This window comes from Aethalodelphis obliquidens, unplaced genomic scaffold (genome assembly GCF_003676395.1).
Source record: "Aethalodelphis obliquidens isolate GAN/ISIS:26980383/991018 unplaced genomic scaffold, ASM367639v1 scaffold47, whole genome shotgun sequence".
Lineage (NCBI taxonomy): Eukaryota > Metazoa > Chordata > Mammalia > Artiodactyla > Delphinidae > Aethalodelphis > Aethalodelphis obliquidens.
Genome location: NW_020837991.1, coordinates 3,704,340 through 3,732,049, shown reverse-complemented (window position 1 = coordinate 3,732,049; position 27,710 = coordinate 3,704,340). Strand labels below are relative to the sequence as shown.

Genomic DNA, 27,710 nt, shown 5'->3' with positions numbered 1-27,710 from the left:
GGGCTTCACAGAGCAACTACTACTTACTGGACTTACCATGGGCTGCCCCCAGGGCTAGCCGGATACCCAACACACACAGCAGGAGAGAAGTCAACAGGTGAAGAGAGAGGAAAGGAGAATAACAGATAACACATAGTGATGTTTCATAGGTTGGTCTGTCTACATTTTCATTCAGGAAAACCATCATAAATACTTAAGTGCAAAGCCCTGAGGTTAAAAAGATGAATCAGTCCTAGAGCTGTCCCCAAAAGGAGCTCACTAAGAGCAGTTGATGCAAGATCTGGACTTATCTTCCATCATAAAAGACAGAAAGTGGCAAGGGGTATGAGAGATATGGAAGGATACAGAGAAAGAGGTCATTATGCTCCTCAAGAGCTACTATGGTTCTTTATACTGTATTGGCTCAGGGTCAAGTTCTTCAACCAGCCCCAGCGAGTGCCTTTCAAAGGCAGATATTCAAGCCAAGGTCACAGACCCTAGACTGATCTGGAAGCAGCTTTACAGCACTTCCTCCACCCTCAGTCTCACAAGAACCACCGATCTCTGACCACGTGGCTTAGTTCACGTTTCAGACAACAGAATGAGTTTAAAATGGCAAATTTTGTGTTATATATATTTTACCACCACCAAAAACAAACAAAAATGGAATTCCATGCTGTTTAACTGCAAATATGGAATACTAATCTCTAGAACTATAATTTCTCTTGAAGGAACAGAATTCCTCTCACACACCCCAGAGTTATTACCAAAGTCTGTGTTTAACCAGTTGTTGTGATCTATTTCATCTAACCTGAAATTATCATCTAACCCTGACAGCGTATACCTGTGGCCAAGTTGTAAGGGCTGCAGAACTGGGTATGTTAAAAAAAAAAATTTTTACATCCTTGCAAATAAAAATTTAAACCAAGACTGACAATATCAGCATACGGATGTTTGTAAGGTTTGAAAAATTATTCCTTGCCATTTTCTCCAAACACACCTCATCCTTTCTGGGCCACCCAAAAGCAAGAAACATTTTCCTTTAGGTCAGACCACACCAACGTCCCAGGGTCTTTGTTTGGGTTAACCTCACCAAATGACATCTTAAATTTGAGCATCCCCCCCACCCCCGAGTTCAGGTTGTAGCTTTCTGGGCAAGGTCAGTTTCACTGGAGAACCTAATGAGAACTATGAACCTTCTTTCTAGAAAAATCCAAATTTTAAAGGGTTCACAAACCTTAGTTCAGAAAAGTTGGCTCAAAAAACCCAATGGCATTTTTATGTAATGGCATTACATAAAAAAAATAAATAAAAGTGCAAGGTTATTGGGTATCATGAACACCACACAAAAACATGCAGGCTGAATAAATATGATCTGGTTGGCTGTCTTTAAAAATAAAATGACTAGGGGCTTCCCTGGTGGCACAGTGGTTGGGACTCTGCCTGCCAGTGCAGGGGACACGGGTTCCAGCCCTGGTCCGGGGGGATCCCACGTGCCGCGGAGCAACTAAGCCTGGGTGCCACAACTACTGAGCCTGCGCTCTGGAGCCCGCGTCCACAAGTGCTGAGGCCCACGCTCCTGGAGCCTGTGCTCCACAACGGGAGAAGCCACCGCAATGAGAAGCCTGCGTGCTGCAACTAGAGAAAAGCCCTCGCGCAGCAATGAAGACCCAATGCAGCCAAAAATAAATAAAATTAAAAAAAAATTTTAAATGACTATTTCTACTATTCAAAAAAAAAAGAGGCAAGACAAAGAACAATTTTTACCCATTATGATTTATTCTCTACAATACTTTGTTAAAGAGTTCAATGATTTGCACTCAGAAGTTATATAGCCAAGAGGCAACCAAGTGTAATACAAAGAATTGGTCTAAAGTCTTTGCACTGAAGGCCATACAAAGTCTCTTGCTTCAGGGAAATAAGAATGAAAATAAACAAAAAGAACAAATAGCTCCCTAGGCTCCAGAATCTCAATAGAAAATAACATCAACAGTTAGTGAAATTGTAGGTGTTAACATATCATGGAAAACAGATCTTGTGCAAATATTAAAATTAACACCCAGGACTTTTGTACAGATGATATTTATTATAAACAATAAAATATATGTAATGTCTCAACTACAAACCTTTCACGTTGAAAGGGTCTCTAACATGAGTTGCTTTTTAATATCATGAAGCGAAAAAGTTTAAGAACCTCACAGTGGAAACAATCCAACACCGACGAACTCTAGTGATCAGACATTCTCTTTTAGTTAATGGAGAACAAGGACAATTCGAAATTACAGAGAATGTCCTAGCTGTGGGTATTATGAGACAAGCCAACCTTCCAGACCAAAAGGCACTCACAGCTAGGGATGAAACGAACTCCGAACCAAACCAGCCAAGGTGGAGCTGGTTCCTTGAAAACAGTGGTTACTGTTCAGCTTGAGCAGCCCAAGGACAAAGGAAACACCGAGCAGAAAAACCTTCCCTTCTCTTCAAACCCACCACTCCCACTACGTGGACTGGCCGCCCTCATCACTGCTGTGGTCAAGCACGTGGAAGGCAGGTCAGTTCCAGTTCGGAGCTGTCATCTCCCTACGCAAAGCTGCCACGTGGATGATCCAGACTTAGTATTTTTCCTGAGAGCCACCTGCCATACACCTTCAGGAGGTGACCTTGACCGTATACTTCCAGACCACTTCCTGACTAGGCTCCATTCGGGACAGACACTGACAGTGCCATTCCTCACGGGGCCAAACAGTTCTCCTCGGTCGACTCCTGAGTCCCCTCGCCAAGGCAAGAGGACCTCGAGTATCTCCACTGCTGGGCTTGGATGGGGGCGTGAGGGAATGTGCAGGGAGTCAGGCTTCTTCACTCCAGAAAGTGGAGAGAGCCCACGGAGCCCTCGTCAGTGTGGTGCTGGGCTTCAGGAGCCCGATTCTTGTGCACTGCTATTTTTCCCCCCCATTTCCTGGGTTTTAAAATCTTCTGTTCATTTTCTTAAATGGCAGGTATCCTACCCCACCCTCAATAAAATAAAAAAACATACTATACGTTGGGGAAGACAAATAGGGCAACATTTCTACGAGAAAAAATAGGCTTGAAAGAGCATGGCACTGAAAATGCTTGCATGACCAGTCTCACTGAGCGTGCTCAGGGGTGAAAGTTTAGCACCATTTTTTTTGCTTTTTTTAAACTTTAGAAATTAAACACAACTTTCAACATAGAAGACTTGAACAGGAATGAGTGTAGCCCTATGTATCAATACTGTTGTACAAGTTGGAGGTGGGCGGTTTAGTCCAGAGCTGCTGACCACCCTGACATCGATCCATGGCACCTAAGAGTAACTGCCGTCACATTTATTTGCAACAAGACATTTATTATTCTCAGCAGCAGGAAATCACGAAACAACCCCTTCCTCTTTGGGAGCCTGTTTTCACGAACACCGCGAGGGAAAGGCGGCGGCGTGCAGGAGCCCAGCCCGCGCATCCAGACGTCAGCCGGCGCTTCCCTTGCCCGTTCCACACCCTCGCCAACAGCAGAGGACTGTGCCGAGCTCACCTGCTCACCCTTACCCATCTCTTCAAGGAACGAGACAACTATGCCTAGAATGGCACGTGTGTCATTCCTCAGATTGTGCCTCTGCTCCCCTTCCCCCGTTCCTGGCAGAAGCAAACCCCAAAGACCCTTTGACTTGAACATCTGCCCATTTTCGGAAAGCCACACCACTACCACATAAACATTAAAAATAAATTAAATCAAAACATTGTGTTCACTGGGTTGACACCCAATCCGCGTCGAGAGTTCTCTAAACACGTTGTTGAAAACCAGTGTATCACCCGTAGGGTCCTTTCTTCCAAGTGGCCACCTCTTCCTGTGAATCATTTCAGCAGTGCCTCTGTGACCATGTTTTCAAAGCGTCTTCCAAGTCCCCAGCTTCTATGAACTTTGCCACCATATGAGTGAAGAATAGGCAAGAGGGAGGAGAAACTTGCTGACAGGTATTTGGAATCAGCAACAACGAGAAAGGGAAATATGCCACACGAAAGGATGAATGACCTAGAATAAAATGAGCTATTTGGAACTCTGCCATGGTGGGGTAAAGATTCCCGGCATGTTAGGCAAGATAAAGATTCACCTTGTTTAATGACACAGCTTTGTTCTAAAGTCCTGTAAGGACTGTAACAGCAACAGTTTTCCCACTTCTACAGGCAAACTAGAAAAAGGAACTCCTCTGCTTAAAGGTCTCTCAGGATGTTTGCCGGAACAGAAAAACAGCTTAGAGACCCTGGATTCTCTCCTATGCCGACGTGCCCTTCTAGAGCCCGACCCAAGTGCTTGTCTGAACACCTCTGCCCTCTGAGAACCTAGATCCAGCTATAGGCACTGCCACCAGTAGAGGAGTGAGGTAGCCGGGTGGTAAGGAAGAGGTCTCTCCCTCGACACTGCATGCAGCGATGCCGTCAGGACCTCCCGCGGGCATCCCAGTCCATTCCTCTGCAGGCTACACCACAGCGCTCTGTTCGATACCAGGAGACTCAATGCAGGAAGAGTGCCAGAAAATCCAACTGATAGTGGGATGAGAATTAAAACCTTTGAGGCTAACTGAGCAATGAGATCTGCAACGCCATCCAAAGGGCTTCCGATCTTGAGGTGGGTCTCTGTCCAGGAGCCGCAAACGACTCATGGTGCCCACGTTCGACCCTAACATGGCGTCCACTTACGAAGCATGGAGGTTGAGATCAACTCGTGGTATGCTATACACTGGAAGTTTAAAAAAAGGAATTTAAAACAACCTAAAAACGTTTCTTGTTGGTCTCCGTTGCCCAGACTGCCAGGGGAATACACCTACTCGACCTGGGGAGGCTGCAGGGGTGTGTGTGGGCTAAGCCTTCACGGACCATCAATTCCAGCTTCCACTGAGTGGCCAACACACAGGTAGCGAATCACCAGCGGCACCTGCAGCCAAGGTCTTCTGAACCCACACGGAATTCTCACTAGTCATGGAGGAGCCCCAATCCAACGGAACCCCATACTGAGGAAAGGCTGAGATAAGGCTTGGGCCCCTCAAGTTCTGTTTCATTCGATGTAACCCCGCCCCCCTCAGTCAGCTGGAGGCAGACTTGGCAACGGAAGCTAGCATCATAAAATGGTGCAGTAATAAAAGTAACTGGACCAGGAAGAGGAGGCATCTGCTCCAATGATGTCATAGCCATTGGTGGCCACGGGGGGGTGGGACTGGTCATGCAGCCGTGTGTCAGGAGTAATGATTGTAGAGGGGCGGGGCATGAAGAGCGCCATTCTGGAAACAGTGCTGTCGAGAAGCAATATATTCTGCATAACTGATTGTCACCTTCTCACTTCGGTACCTGTGTAAGGAAACAGGACAGGGTATTAGGAACCCCAGATACTTCATTTTGTAGTCACGCGGCAGAGAAAACCAAAAGCTTATTCCACATTTTGAAAGAATAAAATGGAAGACCAAGAGCAATCTTACTTACAGAGAATGAAAGACGACAGCACAAGAGAACAGTGTTGTTATTACAAATGAACGAGATGGAAAAGCACACTCACAATTCACCCCTGAGAATCTGTTTTCTGCACATCCCACCTTTAAACACTTCATATGCTTATCACCAGGCTGCTCTTAAGCAATCTGCTGCTAGGGTCTGGGTGAAGAATTTCAAGGTCAAATTACATGGGTAGCAGACTGGAAGATGGCTGCACCAATGCCCAGTGTAAAACGCATATCTACTTTCAGGTTAAAATGTGATAAATTTGACAGAAATGCAACCTCCACTTGCAGAAAAGCAACAAACAAGTTATTTATAAACTAAAAGGGGCACAGATACCTAATTCTGGGTCAAATTCTGACGAAGCAGGTTAAAAGATCCTGGGGCTATAGAGGATGGGTCTCACTTTCCGGATGAATATGCCATATCATATCACAGGGTCATCAGAACAGAATTCATAGCACTTTGGCCTTGCTCTGGAAAGAGCCATGAGTCAGGATGCGAAGCATGGGGTGTTACAAACCTATGGAGCCTACTACAGACCACAGGAGCTGGGTGTGACAATCCTTACCCAGAGCCATCTCTTTCCCACTGTAATCACTCCTCCACTGCAAGGTGATTATTCCTGAATTTTGACAGGGAAATGGCTGTTCAAATAAATTATAATAATAATGATAATAATAATGCTTTGTATTTGAAGATTTTTCTTTTTTTTTGGAATCCAAAGCATTTCAAAAACACGGGGTTATCTTCCAGATAGACCTGTGAGGTTACGATATTGATTATTCAGCATTTCACAGATGAACGGGCCAACGGAGGTCCACAGAAACCCCACAGAAGCTAAACCTTTCAGTGTTTCCGAGTTCAGTAGGGATGGGAAGAGGACTGACATCTACTGACCACCTACTACAATGTTGCCTGGCCCTGGACTAGAACTTCTTCATACATTACCTTACCACACCCTGAAATGACCCCAAGGCATTACCATTCACCTCTTGCAGACAGGAAATTTTTTTTTTCTGCTCTGAGAGGTGGAAAAACTGGCCCAGGTCACACAGCTAGGAAGTGGTGGAGCTGGGATTCAGAGTCCAGTCCATGCATATTCTCCTACACTAGGCAGCCTCCCCGTAGAAGTATTAGCCGCAAACAGGCAGAGGCGTTTCCTTGGAACTATTCCATCAACAGGCCACCTGACTACATGGGATGACTTCAACTGACCCTGGACTTCTGTACTGAGAGCCTTTTCTCCTGCCTTCAGCCTTCCCGCTCAGCCTCCCAGCAAGTGGGTCTGACAAAGACACCCACGACCTGCTCAGCGGCTACTCTGCTCCCACTCTGCTGGCAGCTTAGCCGTGGACACGCCCAGGATGCTGGGGAGTCTCTGCCTTTGCTGCCACTGCTTCCTCAGAGCTTCAACCTCACCCATACGTCTTCGGTTTAGAGACATTAACAGAGAAAATTTTTCTCTTCCCCTGTCTGTCAAAAGTATCCTCCATCCAACCCCAAGTGAATTAAAATGACAAGGAAAATAAGACAGTGGCTTACCTGGTGAGTTTGATGGTTTTTCTGAATTCACTGGTAATGGGAGCCTTAAAGCCACCTTTCCTGAGCAAGGAGTCTATCGTCTGGATCTGATCCCAGTCTGAGGAGAAGGCAGGCACACTGAGGTCAGCGCACAGCGACACAAGAACGGGGCCGTGCTCTGACACCACAGTGACAGAACAGAAGCAGCCCGGTCTGCTGCGGGCGGAGCAAGCCTGGGCACTGCCCCACGTCCCTGGAGCCCCGTCTGCCTCACTGGCAGTCCAGGGAGAATCCGAGATGTGAGATGACGCCCGACACACGTCACTAACGGCTGTCCCCAGGCCCCCTGCTTCTGAGTCTTTCCTGTCAGATATGATCCCAGTATAACTATCTAGGAGCAAACATGGTCCCAGCGTAGACCAGCCTGTAGGCCTAGTGCTGTAACCAGGGCTGTTCTGGGAGAAGAGAGAATTCATACTCTGCGCTTGTATTCCTTCGTGTGGCCTTCCTTCGTTGCGATGATTTCTAGGAGTCGTTTTCTACTACAGAGACTTGACAGCAGGAAGGAAACTATTCCTTTAGGAAGGCTGGGAAGGTGTTCACACATCTACTGCTGTGTTGTTCTTGAAACATTTTCAACAGATATAACCAAATGTATCGAACTGAAAACCAAAGAGAACCCCCTAAATTACTGCAGTAGGTGCCTTGAGTTTTAAATTTTCCCAACCAGTTTTCAAATGGCAAAAGTGTTTGCTTATTTACCTATATTATCATCACATCTCACTCTTAGGAAGTAACTCCTGGTGTGCCTCCTTGGACAGAAATGCCAGATTTAGGATCTCAACGAAGCGGTTAAAAGGCTTCCTCCTTTTTATGTCGTATCCTCACTGCTTTTGAAAAAGTTTAAACACAACGACGACGGGAACCAACAAGGCAAGCCCTCTCCACAGCATCAGTTCGCTGATACACTGAACCGGATATTTTTCTCTATTCCAGGTTCACACCTAACAGATACATATTATTTTCAAAACACAGACCAGTTCCAAGAAAGAAAGAAAACTGGGTCATACACCAGACTGCACGAGCAGCATTTTAAGGTATTCTTCTAACTATGCTTTGAAAGAGAAAACCTGCCTGACCCATTTCCTACCTTTCATGTCCCACTGTAAGAACTAAGTAGCTACCGAGTTCTTTCAAAACACAGGAGAGATTATGTTCTGCATTCTTCCAATTATCACACTGTGTAGTAGCTCACGACCAGAAGGTCAAAACCCACTAATACGGGCAACCTCCCTTTACAATGAACTCCAGAATATGACCAAGTTGACTGCTGGAATTTCCCTACAGTTAACCACTGCAGTTTTGGGGGCCAAGAAATACCACTACTCACTGAAAGTACGTGAAACGAGCAGCTGGGCGTGGGAAGTCTTTACCCCTCTTCTCTTCCCAGCTCCTACATCTTTGGGGGAGTTTCTCGTTCTTTAAGAACTTGACAGATATGGGGAGAGGAAGAAAGGCACTCATCCTTAGTTACAGTTAGGCTGAAAGGCAACACACTCCACTCTCCTGCCCTTTACTTGGCAGCACTGTGAACTGTATCATTCACAGAAATTCCATGTGTCCAACTCACCTTGTTCCTTTGCAACCTCAGGTAAATATGTGGCTGTACGTTTGACGCCTTTTTCATTGACGAATTCAATTCGAATCCCATGGACCCCAACCTACAAAAACACACAACCGGTAAATGGCATTTACTCACTCTAGTGGAACTTCAATTATCCTCATATAAATCAACACTGCCCCTGACCAGCTTGACCCAGGGCTGAGAAAAGGGGAGGCTCTTGCCTTTCATGACTTACTCTCTCTCTCAGGCATGGAAGCCAAAGAAACTGCTGCTTTAGGGGAAGTGAGAGTCTACGTGCAGCCACCTCTCTGAGAGTACGGAGGCTACAGAAATAAATTCTCTCAGCAGTTCATCCAAAGATCTTGAATATTCCACCTTTAATCTACTCCATTAAGAGAACATGCCACAGGGTTTTGATCTGGGCCCCTGACTCTGCACACATGGCTCCTGATAAGGGCTTACCACAAAGAATCAGGAATGTTCTCCTTTATCCCCATTCCTATTTCTTATTAGACATGGGAAAAGGATGTGCAACAGAGTAGACTGGGAAGAATGGGAGAAGAAAGCCTTCCCATTTCTTCCTACTTCTGATACCGCAGCACCTTTTCTGTCACCCAAGTTGCCTGCAATTCCTCCCAAGCTCAGCTTTCACATCCTCAGACCCTCGCTCAATGAAGGAGACACGTTACCATGTACTAACCCGAACCCAAATGCAACGAGAGACGCAGAGTTCCAAATGCGGCTGCTCTCACCTCCCAGTCCAGGTAATCACCGGCATCCTCAAAGTTAGTAAGGAGGGAGACAGAGCAGAAAAGCTTAGGCAGCTCCTCTCGGGTCAGGGGGGGGAATCGGCTGTCCTTAAGTGCACTGGAGGGGACAGAAAACACAAGTGAGGCTGCTCCAGGGTTGGGAGCCAACATCATGTGCCGAACGCTTATGGCTCTCGAGCTCTGCAGAAAACATCCACTATCCATCAGCCCGAGCATGCTGCCAACAACCTGACGCCACTAACTGCCTGCACTTGGACTGGAAGTGACTCACCGGATTAAGTCCCCTACATTTCCTGATTAGCCAAAAGAGAACACTTGGACTTCACCACTCAGAAGAGACAGGCAGTTTTTTTTCCATTCTTGCCAATCATCTACCAGTCTTACGTGCGGTTGCCATTACCTGGTTAGCGTGTATTCCCTGAGTCCTGAATGAAGATTCATGGCTGAGAAGGTCCCAATGCAGCCACGAAGCCGCTTGTCCCGCCCCGTCTTCCACGTCACAAAGAGCGGACTGAAAGAGCAAGCACACATCAATCAGGGAAGAAGAAAGCCTCGGCTCCATCCCCGTTCATCTGTTCTTCCCCTCAAGGATGGTTTCCTGACGCGGGCTGTCTGAAAGGCTCTGCCCTCTCTGCCCTCTCCGAGCCGCGCAGCCCCAGGGTGTAAATGGAGAGGAAATCGACGCGAGGCACGAGAAGAAAGGCCTCTGCTCACAGCCTCACTCCACTCTACCACCACGTGGACGTGCCGTTTTCTTCTTCCTCTGCCCAGGACTCAACTCTTTCTTTCTTCTTCTAGTTCTCCATGTCTTTCTCCTCTTGTTTACTCTCTTTTCAGGTGTCTATGCTCCCAGTTCCACCTTCATGAAGACACACGGGGCCTGCACACCTTCTCCACTCAACCCCATATCGTGCCCATCATTATTTCTGCCTCTCCTGCTCATAAATTCCAGAAAAAAAGAAAAAGTCTCCTCAAGAAAGCTTGTTCTTGGGGAATTCCGCGGCAGTCCAGGGGTTAGGACTCTGCGCTTTCACTGCCGAGGGCTCGGGTCCGATCCCTGGTGGGGAAACGAGGATCCCGCAAGCCAAGTGGCGCCACTAAGATAAAATAAAAAGCTTATTCTTAGCAGAAGTTAACCACTTTCTAGGCCCAAGTCATGCTGCATTAGGCTACATCCGATTGACGCTGACATGTTTTAGGCAGAGGTTACAGGGCTGTCACCTCTTCCTGAAATTCCTCCATATTCCTATGCCCTTACCTCTTTGATTCTTGAGTTAACACTTCTCAAAAGCAACTTAAATTTCTTAAGTTATCTAACTTTGATCATTATTACAAAGCAGGATCTCCCACCTACCCATCTTTTCCTTCCAGGAAAACACCTGAACACCACCAGCCAAAGTTAATGTTCCAAAACCTGCTCAAAAACCCTTCAAGAATTCCACTGTCTCCACATCCTACACTGCTGCGGCCACCACCTACTCTTCCAAACCCACGTCCCTCTCCTGCAAGGGACACACCTGACCCCACTCAGATCAAGGCTTAGCCTCTCCACCGACTCAGTCCGGATTTTTCTGTTCACGGTATCGCACGGCAATACTTCCCTAAAGAGTGAGCACATTTTTCTCTGCATTTCTTCTCCTCTGACACAATCACAGGAGTAACTTCCTCTCCACCTCTGCCCAGACGGTGTGTGAACACTATTTAGCTTCTGTGTGTGATCTGCCAACTCAAGTCTTCCGAGAGCAAGGACTGTTTCTTCATACTCCTCCATTCCCTGCCCAGTGGGGCTATGCACCGCCTCAGTATGGCATTAACAGTCGAGGAATGATGATCAGTCAGTGAATGCTCTAAAAGCATCTCCTAAAAAAATAAAAATAAAAAAGCAGCAGTGCTCTTTAAAGCCACCTCAAAGCTGCTTCCAATTGAGAAAGAAAGCATTGGCATGAGCATCTTCACTTGACTTTACCCTTTACACACATTCCTTATTAAAGTCATTGACACCTCGAGGGGACTTGGGACAAATAAGAGTCTTGAACTAAACACAGTACAGCAAATTCTGACATTCCTGGTGGGGTGCCGGCAGCCCCATGGGACTGACAATGAACCAAGTGAGGGGACCCTTGTTAAGAGCATCTCAGCTCCCACTAAATGAGCTCCGAGTCTCCCACCTGGCACCCAGACACTGGCAGGTCACTTGGGCTTCAACGGTGCTCGGGTCCACAATGGTGTGATGGTGTGACTTCTCCACGTGAGAGGTTAAATGACCTACCCACTGCCATTTGAACCAACAGAAGACCAAGAACGAAACCCTCCTGATTCCCGGAACATTACTCTGACAAGCCAACCACTCCTGCAAACACAGCCTAGTGCCCTTCCATTACTGAGCCCAGTGAGTGTTCTAGACATTGGCTGCACGTTTCTCATCATCCTATTCCCAACAACCTTTGCCCAAATCATGTTAAGCTTTTTGTAAGTAGCAGACTCCCTCAAGAGAATGCCCTCGACAGAGGCGTCATGCCTTTCTCACCATCCCCGACACGCAACCGCTTTACTCACTAGGGGTCATTGGTGAATCTAGGAAGGCGTGGCTGTGGGAAGCCGTAGAGGTGACAGTAGAGGACGTCGAAGCAGTAGCAGCACATCTCTGCGGTCACCACCAGATTCTTGGTGGTGCTGGCAGTTCCATTGGGCCTGGGGAGAGGGCTCAGCGCTCCCGATGCGGGGTTCATCCGTGTAATGGGAGGGTTTCCAGGTCCCAGAGTTAAGTCCGACACGTTCTCGCGACCACCGCCGCCGTCCACATGCTGGTGGTTCTGAAGAGGCCCCGCGCTGGAGCCGGGGACGGCTGTGGACTGGCTCCCGTGACCGTGCGTCCCACCTGCAGACAGCTTAGGCTTCTTAACCCCACAACAGCCTGCTGCCAGCTTGGGCTCCAGTGGGGGGACGCAGCGTCTTTTTCCCATCCTGAACCAGTGCTTGAGGTCTGGAATGCTGCGGAACCCTAACCCAGAAGAGAACACGCAAGCATTAACTCAAATGGTTAGCCACAAGGAGAACACAAAACTCAAAGAGAAAGGGTCTCCATGGAGAGGGTAGGAGCCATCAAATACTTTCTTGCCCAGGTCACATTGGTTGCAAAGGGTGGCAGACCAGTGGGCTAGAAGAGACCCTGAGTTCCAGACCGAAGGCGCCTAACCTCTTCCTCAGGGGGAGCTGTTTTCCATTTTCCATAAAGGTTATCATCGCCACGGACGGAGGCAGGCCACAAGCAGCTCCCTCTTGCCCAGGACTCCCTGGGCAGAAAGAAGGGTGGGGTGGCAGCCAGCGTGCAGCTGAATGGGGACGCTTCAAGACCGACTGGAAGACTGCACTTGACCTGTCAGGTGCCTTATCAGGACACTTTCTCTACCGTTTTAGAGGCTCCAAACTGAACCACCCTATTTTTAAAGAACCCCAGAGAAACTTTCATGCTTTTTCTTGGTTTTTTTTTTTGTTTTTTTTTTTTTTGCGGTACGCGGGCCTCTCACTGTTGTGGCCTCTCCCATTGCGGAGCACAGGCTCCAGACGCGCAGGCTCAGCGGCCATGGCTCACGGGCCCAGCCGCTCCGCGGCATGTGGGATCCTCCCGGACCAGAGCACGAACCCGCGTCCCCTGCATCGGCAGGCGGACGCTCAACCACTGCGCCACCAGGGAAGCCCTGCTTTTCCTTGTTAACCACATCCTTTCCTCATTTTCCTCATCACTAACCTCAATTTCTGTGTAATTTTAGCCCCGGACCTCTATGAAGATGAAAGGCAGCAGCTGTTCTGACGAGAGCACGCTTTCTAACACCGGGCTCCCCTCCCACCTTTCCATCCTCACAGCTGTCCTGCACAGCCTTACTCATTTTCTTTGGTTCTCCTCTGAACTCACTCCAAGTTCTACACTTCTGTCCTTTCAAGACCCCATTCAAAAAAAAGCTACAACCTAGCAGAAACCTTTATTCACACAAATGACCCAAGCTTCACAGCCCTTTTGTGAGGCAGCCATTTCTGCCCTGTCATAGCAAGGCAGACAGATGCAAAGCCATCAGCTTAACCAAATGCGGCATCAGATGGCCCAGGAAACCGGAGAGCCCCAACTGATTAAGGGGAGGAAGGAATCTTTTTCCACTGAATTCTTTTTCTTAAAGAGCCTAAGGTGAAGATATATAGTTATAACATGATCAAGATCCTTTCTGTTGTCTGTGTCTGTAATCAGCAGGCTCAGGAAAAGCGATCCTAGTTATTTCAATGTTGATAATACCAAAGTTTGTAAAATTCTGCTGACTTGAGAAAAGTACACTTTGTTTTTCCTCAAGTCATTACCTGTTAGTTGTAGCCCTCCCACTCAAAAAAATATATATAATCCCTACCTAAAATTTTCCCTGTGGTTTGAACACGTAGCACACAACTGCCTTTTAGGCACTGCTCTACTGTATAGTATTTTGATTGTAAATTCTACAACCTTTTACATCAAATTAGATATGCATGTACCCGTTTGCAATGCCGTAATTTCTACAAAAACAACCTGCCACTTTAGGTTGAATGAGATACAAAAATTTCACAAATATTGCTTATGTTCTTGATATATACTGACCCCTAACAAACACACATTTTTGTATCTAAGACAGTTCTTCGGAAGATGAAAGTTGTCTCTAGCAGAGGAATAGCAGCTTGCATGCTTCAATGTCTGGCCTGAAACAGGGGCTTCTTTTTGAGAAAGCCTCACGCACGTGATGCAGTAAAACCTCCAATGACTAGATTGTTCCTGAGCACGGATATCACTGCCTTGTTCGGACTGTTAAGAGAGGGAGCAGAAGATCTCGGTTAAAAATGCTGCCTCCACGCAGTGGTTGAGAGTCCGCCTGCCGATGCAGGGGACATGGGTTCGTGCCCCGGTCTGGGAGGATCCCACATGCTGCTAGGAGCCATGGCCGCTGAGCCGCTGAGCCTGCGCTTCCCGAGCCTGTGCTCTGCAGCGGGAGAGGCCACAACAGTGAGAGGCCCGCGTACGAAAAAAAAAAAAAAATGCTGCCTCCAGAGTCAAATGGCCTGCGTTCAAATCCTGATTCCTCCAGGATTAACCTACGCCTCAGTTCCCTCAAACTGGGAATAACAGGAGCACGTGCCTCATGGGGCTGTTAGGAGAACTGAGTTTAATATGTGTCAGCTGCTTCCATACAGCGTCTGGCATAGAGTCAGCTGCTCTTATCATCTGGGCTTATCATCTGCTCCCACCAGGATGGAAACTTCCGGAAGGCCAGGACTTCGCTGGGCACTCAGGGCTTAGAGCATCGACCAGGTGCTCTTTAAACAGGATTTCACTGAATCCTCAAAACCACTCAGCAAGGAGGACAACGTTACCATCATTTTACAAAGGAGGATACTTAGGTTTAATGAGCAAGATAATCTGCCCAAAGCCAGACTGCCGCTAAGTGGCAGAGTCAGGATTTGGACCACAGTCCATCTGTAAGACTCCAAAGCCTGGGTCTTCCCACCAAACCACAAAGAAGAATGAGGCCTGCCAATAATATCCATGGGATTCAGTCCCCTTCCTAAGGGCATGACTAAAAAAAAAGAAAAAAAATCAAGGGTACACTAAAAACTAAAAGAATAGTTTGCAAAATCTTGCCAACAAAAATGGAGCAGGGGGAAAAAAGAACCTAAGCCCAAAGCCAGTATCTCCGCCATCCCGCTGACAATCATCAGTACCCCTGCCATTGTCCCTTGACTCCACAAGGGATGGCACTGCCCTCTGAGCTCTTACCTGACTTTCCACCTTGTGCATAACTGTGTGCAGGGGGTTTAGGACACGTGTTGAATGAAGCAGAGGGACCATCTCTCGAGAGCTAGAGTTTTAACAGCACCAACAGGGCCCTGAGGCTCTGCCTCTAGAGAGCCCCAAAATTCAAAGAGGCAAAGAGGAGGGATAAAATAGGTTAAAAAAAGAAATCTTTCCTCATTCGCCTTACACCAAAGCACACCTGAACGAAGGGCGAAATGTCATGAGATAGTGGCAACTCAGGTGTTTCTCTGCAGGTGCTATCAGCTACCTGACTGTGAAACATCCTACAACAGAGCAATAGAAGGGATTTTCAAACCATGCCAAGGCAGGTGAGCTCAAGCCTAGGAAGGTTCTGCCTACACATCACGTACAATCACCGATCTGCAGTGGGGCATGATCACAACTGACACCAAGAGAGTACGTTTAACAATTCCCCCTCCCCAACTATGATTTGTAATCTGTAGAACCCACCCAAATCTTGTGGTTCCTTAGGCCCGAGCTTTCTCTGGAGGCCACTAAGCAAACAATTCAACAGATATTCTCAGTTAGTGACCAAAGGCAGAGTTAGAGACCTTCTGCCTCAAAAATATATTAGAAGGCATTTCTTTAAAAATTTGTTCCATAGGGCTTCCCTGGTGGCGCAGTGGTTGAGAGTCCACCTGCTGATGCAGGGGATGCGGGTTTGTGCCCCGCTCCGGGAGGATCCCACGTGCCGCGGAGCGGCTGGGCCCGTGAGCCGTGGCCGCTGAGCCTGCGCGTCCAGAGCCTGTGCTCCGCGGTGGGAGAGGCCACAGCAGTGAGAGGCCTGCGTACCGCAAAATAAAAAAATAAAAAAATAAAAATTTCCATAAATTTAAATCTATAGAAAATTTCAAACATATGCAGCCTACTTACTCCATCTCCCCACCTCCTACTGAATTTTTAAGGTTTGTTTTTAAAGGGACCAGTATTTTACCTATCTGTCAGCGTCAAGCAGATGTTAAGTGAACGACAGGAAAGACTGAAGGTGCTGGCAGTGAGTACTTTTACTTACCATATCAACCTCAACCTATCAATTTCATCAGGTTTCTCTTTAAAGTGAGACTCTTCTAACCCCACTCCAACAAAGCGGGCATCTCACCACAGCTAAGTGTCCCAGACTCGGCTCCCGGGACTGTCCTACAATGACCAAAGACACATTCATTTCTCCAACCGCTCGGCTTCTGGGGGCACAGTGTGAGATCCCTCAGAATAATAGCATTGCAGTACAACAGACTAACCTGCTGTCTGACCAGCTAAAAACAAATACCCCAACGGCACAGTCTACCTCTTTTAGGACTGTGTGCATTTGTTCTCACTCTTCCCCCAAACCTCATAAAAACTACCAGCAATGGTACCCTGATCATAGTAGGAGCAAACAAACGTTCCTCCTGTCCAGCTGGTTCATCTGAAGCAACTGGAATCAGGCAAAGACCCTTGCTCTGTAAACCCGTATCACTAAGACCTTCGGAGCCTTCAGCTGGTTACTCTTTCAAAGCTAAACTCAAGGGCCACTTTGAGGGCCAATGGCAGTGATGTCATTTTCCTACTGTCTGTCCACTTTAGAGCGAACAATGAAAAAGAACTAGTTAAAACTGGATTTCCACCAGATGGAGACAATACCCACACTCCCACAAAAAGCTGGAGGAAGTAACAGGAATCCCTGTGTTACCTCTTAAGACCACCTAACCTAGCAAGTGTCAAATGAAGTAAAGTTGCTCTCAGGGTTGAAAAAGTCACCACACCCTTTACCTGACATGCAGTATTCAAGGGGTCCTGTCCTTCACGAGGGTGCACAACAAAGGCACCTCTCCGGCCCCCTCTGTGGGAAAGCTGAGCAGTGTGTTGTTGATCTGGGCCCAGTGGCCTACATAGCCACTTAAATTCCAGCCAGCAACGAACTCATCAACACCTTTGGTCTCAGAGGCCGAGCCGCATCTGTGTTTTTTCTTTCGCAACACCTAACACAGTGCCTCGCACATGGTACACACACCAACAACCTTATCTACAGATCTCCCAGCAATTCCATTTAAGTTAGCCTTTCTAATAAAAAGAATATTTATGGCACAACCTGACTTTTAGATACTCTTGTTTCACTGTGAGGTGCTGACTGTTGAGTGTGTCAGAAGCTGAAAGTGACCAAAATACAGGTATCTATTATTATCAACAATGTCAACTCAGGGAATTCCCTGGCGGTCCAGTGGTTAGGACCCGGCACTATCACTGCTGGGGCCTGGGTTTGAGCCCTGGCCGGGGACCTAAGATCCCGCAAGCCTCGGGGTGTGGCCAAAAAAAACAAAACCAAAACCAAACCAAAACACAACATCAGCTCTACTCAGCCCAAACCAAGGAGTGGTTTAATTCATAGCAAGGTGGAGAGCCAACGTGGACAATCCATTCTAAAAAACACGTCAAATATCCCCTACAGTAACTTCTTGGTTTGGTTTATGGTGGTAGCTGGCTTCTTGGCTAAAACACAGTAACTGGTCAGTCCTAGACTTGGCCGCAGGTGCTGTTCAACCGTAGGTTGCTCAAGGCTTTCCTTCCAAAGGACACACCTAGTTTCTAAACTGCACTTGAAAAGAATTTTCTTTTCTTTATCAAAGATGGGGCGCTTTAAGAGCTACCCAAGGGAGCCTTATTTGTCTGGAGGGCAATTTACGATTTCAGGGGTTAATACACAACTATACTCCAATAAAAATTTTAAAAAAAGGAGTTAATACAAATGATGTCTCATAAATTGCTGATGTTATAAACATAAACAAGGTGTGGAGACCAGTACTGAGGGGAGGATGTGAGGACACCCTGACAGACGTGGCTGGCTGGACAGGAGGGCCTTCCTCCCTTGCTAGGGGTCCCTTCCAAGGCTCCTAAGTCCACTGAAAACAACAAGCTGGTGCCTTCCCAGAGCAGCTCCCATCTTCGGAGGACACAGCCCAGGCTTTGGGGTTACTGTCTAGGCTCAAATCCCCAATCTGACTTACCAGGTACAAACTCAGGCAGGCTGTCACATCTCTGTGGACCTGGGCTCCTGCTACCACAGAGGGCTTAGCTGTGAGCAATTCACTAAGACATGAAAAGCATCTAGCACTTCTCTGGCACAGAACTACTATTCATTAAAGCATCTGCTATTACTAATACTAGGACTACCTTTACCGATAAAAGCAGGGTTTGTTATATAAATAACATAGCTCTGAGTTCTTACAATTTCTAGAGGGATAAATGTCCTCATAATAAAATTCTATTAAGAACTACCATGTAGAGATATTATTTTTAAAAAATTTTTATTGGAGTATAGTTGATGTACAATGTCATGTTAGTTTCAGATGTAGCGCAAAGTGAATCAGTTATACATATACATATATCCACTTTTTTTTTTTTTTTTTAGATTCTTTTCCCATATAGGTCATTACAGAGTATTGAGTAGACTTCCCTGTGCTAGACAGCAGGTTCTTACTAGTTATCTGTTTTACATATAGTGGTGGGTATATGTCCAACCCAATCTCCCAAGTTATCCCTCCCCCACTTCTCCCCTGGTAACCATAAGTTTGTGTTCTACAACCGTGACTCTACTTCTGCTTTGTAGATACATTAAAAGATCATATTATTAACATGGGGTTATTACTCTAATGACCTTGATGCTTTTCCTCTTTGGAGAGACATGCTTCTAATAAGTCATCCACTGTTTTTTTCATTGTGAGACACCAGAAGATATAAGGAATATTGGGCTGAGAGCTGTGCACAGTTCTGTTCTACAAGGGTCCTCTTTTAAGCTTGCAGCCATACACTAAAAAGAAACTAAATTTGTTGTTGTTATTACAGATACCTTGATATATACTGAGTACTAACAGAACTACTGAGTCAAAGCAGTTAGATTTCCAACAATAACCAGATTAAAACATCTAGAAGAGCCTGGAGGTGGAAAAAAAATAGAGAGAGAGTCATCTTTTGAAGCCCCAAACAGCCTATGCGGGGGCATGACCTTCTAACATAGAAAATGGATTTGGAAGGTAGGCAAAAAGCAAAGAAAAAAGAGGTCTCTGTATTTTCTTCTGTTATTATTTACTCTCCGGATGTCTATTCAAACCAAGCTTTACGCAGAAGGGAACAGGCTGCTGTTTCCTTTGTGACACAGAGTTGAACTGAAATTCAATTTAATCATTATTTGAGCAGTGAAACGGCACCTGAGCTATAATTCTGGCCTACTTATTATGGAACAATTCCAAGAAACAGATGAAAGACCCACAAACATTCTGGTCATCATTTCAAATAATCATTTCTACACGAAAGCCCATCATACACACATAAACAGCCAAAACATTTGCTGTGTGAAAATTTTCCCTGCGAAAAAGAGATCTACCTATACAATTGCTTTTAAAATTTACAGATTTAGAAAAATACACAGTACTATACACTTTCATGTCAACTTAGCTTAAGGAAAAACATGACCACAAGGAGTCAGATGCTCTGTTTTCCTTTTAGATCCCCTCCCTTTACTCTGTGAGCTATGGCAGGGTGCCAGATCCTTCTGGGCCTTGGTTCTTTCATTCGTAAAATGAAAATATTTGTCCTCTGCCTTCCTCACAGAGTGGCTGTGAGCCTCCAGTAAGATGCGAAGCGATCTGGAAAACTCTCTTACAAGTGTTTGCATACCGTTATTAACACATTTGAGGGGAACGCAGCAGTAATAAAAATTTTTCCAGAACTTGGTTTACGTGTAGACTTTTAATTATTTTTAAGAAAACAGTATCACCCTAGCAGATTCAGGGCAAAATGTTCCATAAATCTCTGAAGATTATACCCATGTGGAAGACACCCAATAATTGACCTTGACAGGAACTGCATTAACCTACAAGTTATGATCTTTGTCTTTAAAAAATGCATAATTTGGGAAGCGGTGGGAGACGCGAAGGGTAAGTGTAATACTACACCACCATCTAGGTCACTCTAATGGGATTATGGAAAATAAACTTGTCTTTACATATAAAGAGAGCAAGTGGAAGGATTCATCAGCTTTAGGACACCCTCACGGAAGCAGAATAACAGAAGCGAACAAAGTAAACCTACATCCTAAAGTCCTAGCACAGGCCTAAAACGAAAAAAGAGAGCAAAAGCAACAAAATTCTAGTCTAAGTATGTCCAAGGTAATACTCACTGAAAGCAGAAAGTTTGTATTGCCAGGGGAACAGCTATAACAGAGGAGGGGAGCTATTTTGTCTCTGAAATGAATTTTCTTCCTTCCGATTCCATTCCTTCTTCCTGTACCTAAGATGGAAATGCAGGTGCAGTGAATGAACAAAATCAAGGCAGTGCCGGGGTAAGAGATGGTTTCTGAAAAACTACAACTCAACAGAGCAATTTCTAGAAAGAAAAAAAAAGCTAAGGAACAGGCTTTAATTCAAAACATTTCAAAATCTAAATATAAGGCAGCAAGGGCAACCCCATGCACAAAATCATCTCATCCCTGGTGCCGTCCCCAAGAAGGGAGGACGGGGGGATCAAAGGTTTTATTGAACCTGAACATTAACACACATTAAAACTTCCTCTACCACTAATTTAGACCAAAACTTGTTCTCAGGCCAAGATACACCATTTCAAGGTTCTCCACTGGCTTCAGAATACAAACAGATTCCCAAATCCTCTGCAAAGATGGTGCTGAAAGATTACTGGACAGCATGCCAGGGTCCTGAGGCCAGGCCATCTTGTTATCCCAGGTGGAGATGATAACTGTAGGTAAGAGTCACCCATCATACTCTTCGGCTGGCATAAATCTCTTCGTAATCTCTTCACCAACTCTCCCCACCCCCCCCAGAAGTAGAGATGTGAGTTATTCCCAAAGATGTAAACAGGAGACTCCAGGCCCCACCCACTCTATCCTAGGAGAGGACAGTGAAAGAGGATAGGCCCAGAGGGATAAGGGTGAGGGAGTGTGGCAAAGTGAGGAGTTCAGATCAGGACAGGGGATGGAGGAGGGCGAGGAATGAAGGGCAAAGCTCACAGCCTGGGAAGGAGGGAGGCATAAAACCCACAAGAGTGTCAGGTGGAGGGATGATGGAAACGGGGACTCTGGGTGGATAAGGAAGGACAGAATGAGGGTGGAGTTGGGAAGAAAGAGAAGAAGAGGCGAAAGCGTGCGTGTGAAAGAGAGTTCAGCAAGGAAAGGGCGAGATACAGTGGGGAGAGGAGAAGCCAGAGTGGGGAGGGACCAAACAGGCAGAAAGAAAGGTGAATGGTAAGGAAAAGGGGGTGGAAGGAAAGCGTGCGGCGCCGGGAGTAGTGGTGGGACGACCCAGCGACTGGTAGGGCAGCGAGGGCCGAGCCGCGGGGGTGGAATCCAGACGTCGGGCGGGGGAGGGGGCGGTGGGACTGGGGGCAAGGGCCGCCAGGCGGCGCCGGAGACCACCAAACTTTACACGACCCGAGACTGCTTCCTGGAGGGAGTGCAGAAAGGAGCTGGAGCCTCGCCCGGCCTCGCCTCGCGGCCCGGGGGCAGGGGCGTCCGCCCACGCCCCTCCCCAGCACGCCTCCTGACCCCCCTGCTCCCGGCGGGCACACGCGGCCCGCAGGCCCCGCCTGCCGCCTCCTTTCACCGCCGCCCGGGAGCTCCCCCCAACGCTGTCCCGGGACCCTCTTCCCGAACCCGGGGGGGACCCGCTCCCCGGCCCCTCCGGTCGCCCCGGGGTGAGGAGGCCCGGCGCGCAAGGCGGCAGCTGGAGGGAGGCCGGCCCGGCGGGCACGGGGGAGGAGGGAGCGGCGCGGACCGAGTTTCCCACCTTTCCTCCTGGCCCAGACGCAGCCGGGGCAGACGGAACCTCTCGCGCTCTGCCTCCTCCTCCTGCTTCATGGAGCCATGCACCTGGGTGGGGGCTCCCGAGAGAAGCGGGCCGCGGGCGGGCCAGACGCGCGGCGCGGACGGGGCGGGGCCAAGAAGGCCGGCGGGGGGCGGGCGGAGGAGGAAGCGGCGGGGCGGCGGTAGCGGTAGGAAAGAATTGCTAAAGGTATTCCCCGGGGCAGCTGGAGGACTGAGCCGAGCCGGGACCCGAGTCTTCCGGTATCCCAGCAGCCACCGGAGGCAGTGAGGTAATGGAGGAAGAATGTAGGGAGTCCTCCAGTGGTCCACACGCCCTCTAGCGAGTCGCCAAAACCATAGAGATTAGGGAGCAATCGGAGGACCACCCCGCTATTGTCACGTGGCCTGACTCCGCGCACTTTATTGGCTGGCGCCGACTCTACGGGATTGTATTTAGGAGGCTGCTTCCCAGTCTTCGGGCCGAGTCCCCGGCAGTTGGAATAAAGAAGGCGAGGCGGTGAGGCACCGAGAGGAGGCTGGCCAGCTGGTTTCTCCCCCGACCCAGGTCACTGAGCGGGCCGCGCGGAGCGCCCGGCTGTCAGGCCGGCCGGCGCAGTGCACGCCGGGCCGCCTTGGCTTCTGCGAGCGAGCGCAGAGCGCGCCGGGAGTTGTAGTGTGGCCGGCCGGGCGGCATTGTCCGCGACGCGGCCCAGGTGCCGGTTGGGGACGTCAGCCGGGGTGTCCCGGCCTCGCTGCTCCGCCCTCTCCCGCGTTAGGACCCAACACTCACCTGCCCACGGCTTTTTTTCCCGAGCGCTCACGCTCACGTCGCTTCCCCCGACCGGGCCGCAGCCTTCGAAAGCAGCCAGGAAGGCGCAGCTCAGACCAGCTTTAAATGCAGCTGACCCACTGGCTCCGGCCAGGCCTGCGGGGAGGTGTACCAGCCTCGGCCTCCAGGCCAGCCTCCTCGTGGACGGGAAGGGGCAAACTACACCCGGGTGGTGCCAGGAGCCCACCTCTCTGACTTGACCCTGTGCGTCCCCAGCCTGGAGACGACTCAGGTGGAATTACCCACAGTACAGGCTTAATTCAATAGGTCGACTAAACACATTGCTCAGCACTATAGCAGGGCAAGAGCCTCAAACAGAGCACTACAAAAAAACTCAGTTTTTAAAAATCAGTAGTAAATCATTTTACTTTCAAATCCTTGCTATTTGATTTGACGACTTAACGTTTTTATTTTGATTACAGATGGATTTGCCCTAAAAGTCTTTTATTTCTGCCTTGCTCCCTCACCCTAACCACTCCAAACAAACCGTTTAGGCCCTGCAGTAAAGGCATGCCCTATTTTAAAGTATTGCCAGTCTTGTTAAGAACACACACTCAACCCCACAGTTTTGTTTATGCACAAAGGAATCCTTAACGTGTTTGTCTTCAAGGAGCAAAGAAAAGTACCTAGTAAAAAATGCAAATCATATCTAACAGTGAAGCTTTCCAGCAAAAACCTTCTGCTCTGGAATGCATAATGTACTAAAGCATAATAATATCTACTACTACAAGACTTTTAGCATAATTACCTGTAGGCAGCGAACACCGAGAGTGATTGGTGCCTCTTGGACCTGGGACTCACAGAGAACCTGGCAAAGCACAGCAGTGGAAGAAAGGGACAATGATGCCTTGCAGAACGGGAGGTCGATTTTTTTTTAAAGCCATCTATAGCAGTCTTCATAATTCCTGTCACAGTCTTGATGAGCTTATCTGCTGTTGAGGCCCACATTGGCCAGATCCTAACCTCTGTCGGTCTGAGAAACTACAAATTAGATGATCACATGGCCTAGAGCCAGAAATGCAGGAGGCAGCAAGCCAGAGTTCATTTGTTTGTTTCTGAATTAGAAGACCAAATCCTGACTTTAAATAATCAGAATAAATTTCACGTAGTGAAGGTCTTTCCAGCTCAAAGTCTTAAAACATGGCATCTGGAAAAGGGCCTTAGGCTACTGCTCCCAGGGTGGTACTGTGTTGTCCTTAAACAGCCCACAGATAAGGGAGTTACTGCTCCCTGGTTATCAGGCTGCCAGGAGGTAAATGATGGAACCAAGTTGGATTTGAAACACTCTCAAAACAAAAACAAACCTTGCCTTGAGCTGTCAATGGCATTTTACTGAGAAGTCGGACCCAGACACTGCTGGTGGTGTTTACTGACGCCAAAAGACAAAGGGTCAGGACTTTAAAAAGTCATTTTGGGGTCACCTCACATCAGGAGGCAACAGTGAACTGGTGCAAAAAATAAACAGAGTGGGGGCTTCCCTGGTGGCGCAGTGGTTGAGAGTCCGCCTGCCGATGCAGGGGACACGGGTCCGTGACCCGGTCCGGGAGGATCCCACATGCCGCAGAGCAACTAAGCCTGTGCGCCACAACTACTGAGCCTGCATGCCACAACTACTGAAGCCTGCGTGCCTAGAGTCCGAGCTCTGCAACAAGAGAAGCCAGTGCACCACAACGAAGAGTAGCCCCCGCTCGTCGCAACTACAGAAAGCCCACGTGCAGCAACGAAGACCCAACAACGAAGACCCAATGCAGCCATAAATAAACTTACTTTTAAAAAACGAGAGAGAATGGAATCAGACTGCATGGTTTCATGCAGTGAAACCATGAATACCTGTGACCCGAGGGCAAGTTCGTATGTCAGTAAAATGGGGATTGTAGCAGTCCCTAACTCAGAGTTGTTATGAGATTTAAATAAGTTTATACATATAAAGCTATGATAAGGTTATCACGTCAAAAAATGCTGCGTAACTGTGAGCCTCATTAGTAGGGTGTTGAATAAGCATGAAATTAGCCTGCACACCAAACATATACATTCTTTTGGATGTGCACCTTGGATTGGCAATGCGTTCGTGCACCAAAGGCATTTACCAGCCTGTGGCAATGAAATAAGATTTCGCAGGATATACTGATAGGTGTTATAGATTTCATTTGTCCCATTTTCCAGACTGACATGAGTCTGGTCTTGGTAGGAGATACAAAGTCTGCCTCTGTTCTCTGGCCTCCACAAAAGTGCCTGTCTCCTGTGTATCCTCCACAGGATAAATCCGTTTGGACACTTAAAAGAGATGATGAATACTTACCTGATTAAAATAAATCTTTATCTGTATATACAAATGTCTACGTATTTCAGAAATGTGTAGTTTAAATAAACTGATTAGACTCACAGTATTTTGTTTGTGGTAGAGTTAAACCATATTACTCTGAGAAGATGTGTTTTTAGACTTTGTATGTCACTTGGGTACACAATTCATCAAAAAGTTTCTAAGCTTCTACTAGCATTATTGGTGGAATAAATGAAACCAAGTTGGAAAGCTCAAGTCACAATCCATTTATCTTATAAATACTTTTAATGTCTAGTCTGTACTGAGAATTTTGTACTGGTTTTTATCGAGAGATACGCATGTAGAATGCGAGACTCTTAAGTGTACAGCTCGGCGAATTCTTCCATTAGTGTACATGTGTGTAACCGCCATACAAATTAAGACGTAGAAATTTCCAGCAGCCCAGAATGCTTCCATGAGCCTCCGCCCAGGTATTAATCTCTCTTCAAAAGATAACCATTATTCTGACTGCTACCATCACGGAATAGTTTTGCTTGCTCGTGAATGTCAGAGAAATGGCCTCGTACAGTATGGATTCTTTTGTGTCTAGTTTCTTTTGCTCAACATTATGTGCTAGGAATTCATCCCTTTGGTTCTGTGCAGCTATAGTTCACTATTTTTCTTTGCTGCATAGACTACTATGCCATTCAATACATATTGAATGAATATACCACAATTTGCCTCTCCAGCATTATTTTAAAACAATCTTGTCCTCTTCTCCAAGTCTAGCGATTTAAGATTTTTTACAAAATCTCCTGGGTTTTTTTTTTTTTTTTTTTTTTTTTTTTTGGCAACCTCAGTGTAGTCCATCCTCAAATGGCAAATCCTAAAAATGGCTATTGTATCCGTCAGGACCCAGTCGGGAAGGAAGTAAGTCAGCAATACATCTTCACTTGTCTAGCCTCGGCGTTATGTCACCTCTCCTCACTGTCGTCATCATGCCAGCAGAGAATTTAATCTTCCTGACATTCCACAGAACATCACACAGATCCATTACATTCATGACATCTTGCTGCACAGACTGAGGAGCAGGAAGTGGCAAGTACCTCAGATGCATCAGAAACTCACATGTGCTCCAGGAGGTAGGAAGTAACCCCTAATCCCGGTAATGAGTATCCTATCAATTAAGATCCAGGAACTAGAAACTTTCCTTTGAAATGCTATAGGCGTTTCAAACCAAAGGGATGGGCCACGACCAGCTGGTGCTGGATTGAGAGACTGTTGCAGCTGGTGCTCGGGCCTTTGACGGTACCTTAAGATGAGAAGGGACGCTCAACTCCCCTGCCACCTTCCGGTCTCCCACCAGCGCCTCCCATTGGCAGAACCTGAAAAGAAATCAGATGGCAAGGGCGTCTGGGAAATGTAGTTTATGGACTCCACTCCTATTATCTCAGAACAGAACAGAGAAAGGCAGGCTCGGCCTGAGCAATAATAGGTAAATAATGGTACAGCCATCGCTTCAAATTTTCACCAAAATAAGACTGCCCTCTGGTTTTTCTGAGAATATGCTAGTAGCAGTTCCTTCAGGTTTGTGTTGAAACCTTCGACCTTTGGGGCCTTATCCCAATAATGCTGAAAGCTGGCACCGTCCTGAACTGTCTAGCACCTTAGGGCTTGCTGACTTTCCTGAACTTCTAGCTCCTAAAGCTGCAGTGCTTAGGTACACAGGAGGGGAAGGAAAGGGCCAGAGGTCAGATATACTTTCCCTTCTTCTCCCTGAGGTCAGCGGGACACATTCCAAAAGTCAATGCCTTACAAATGTTACAAGGAGTCTCTTAATATAATTACTTTGTGTTTCTCAGAGATGGAAACAAATGAGAGCAGTTGAAGACTACCACCTTTTTTTCCTTCACTGTTCTGTTGGGAGATCTTTACGTGCAGACGTGATGGGGGAAAATGAGACTGAATAAAGAGTTAACATCTAACCAATACAAAAGTAAAGGTAGGAGACGGGGACCCAGAAGGAAGGAGCTGGTGAGAAGCCACAAGCCCAGAGACTGATTCGTGCTCAGGAAGATTGCAATTAGCTTGGGGTTTGCTCAGGGAAAACAGAAGTAACCACGTTGAACGGAAATCACTGAACAGACACAGAGGGATAGAAAACATTCAGTCACTGAGGGTGCACACCACGGCAGAGTAAAAGCAGCTCAGTATGCCTGAAAGCATCACGAATCCTAGCTCGCTGACCCTTGTCCCTCGCTGCCCAGCAGAATTCATGCAGCCTTTCCAGGTGAAGCCATGCAGCTGGTGTGTTGAACATGTCAAAGCATGAAGTACCACATCGCTACAGCACTGGGCACAAATGTGTCCATCCAAAAGAGTGGATACGTGAGTGAATTTCAAAGGTCATAAATATTTTCTTACTTCTCAGGGCATGGATCTTAACTGAGGAAGAAACAGTTCCTAAGCTTTAGAGCCTCAGGACCCTGGCACAGGTTTCTCCAGAGAAAGAGAGAGCCCAGACATCTCAATGAGTGATTATTTTTCTTCCAAATTACGCAAAGCTGTAGGAAGGAGGATGCAGGGAGAACAGCAAAGGAGGCCAAGGATGGGGA

The 27,710-nt window shown here is 47.3% G+C and overlaps 1 protein-coding gene across 9 annotated transcripts; it reads right to left on the bottom strand.

Annotated features, from left to right (window-relative positions):
- Positions 1-1,736: 1,736 nt before the first annotated feature.
- On the bottom strand, positions 1,737-22,385 carry AMMECR1L (AMMECR1 like). Of its 9 annotated transcripts, none has more exons than XM_027082502.1 (9): positions 21,990-22,385; positions 20,372-20,481; positions 15,181-15,304; positions 11,949-12,393; positions 9,793-9,903; positions 9,375-9,489; positions 8,629-8,719; positions 7,020-7,116; positions 1,737-5,330 (listed from the first exon to the last, which is right to left on the bottom strand). In XM_027082502.1, the coding sequence occupies exons 4-9, from the start codon at positions 12,353-12,355 to the stop codon at positions 5,219-5,221; spliced, it is 933 nt and encodes a 310-aa protein (XP_026938303.1). In that variant the 5' UTR covers positions 12,356-12,393; positions 15,181-15,304; positions 20,372-20,481; positions 21,990-22,385; the 3' UTR covers positions 1,737-5,218. The 9 variants fall into 9 exon arrangements, with proteins under 9 accessions (XP_026938303.1, XP_026938301.1, XP_026938305.1 ...); XM_027082506.1 differs by lacking the exon at positions 15,181-15,304 and adding an exon at positions 6,046-6,099 and having other exon boundaries at positions 5,220-5,330; XM_027082500.1 differs by lacking the exon at positions 15,181-15,304.
- Between the last annotated feature and the right edge of the window lie 5,325 nt (positions 22,386-27,710).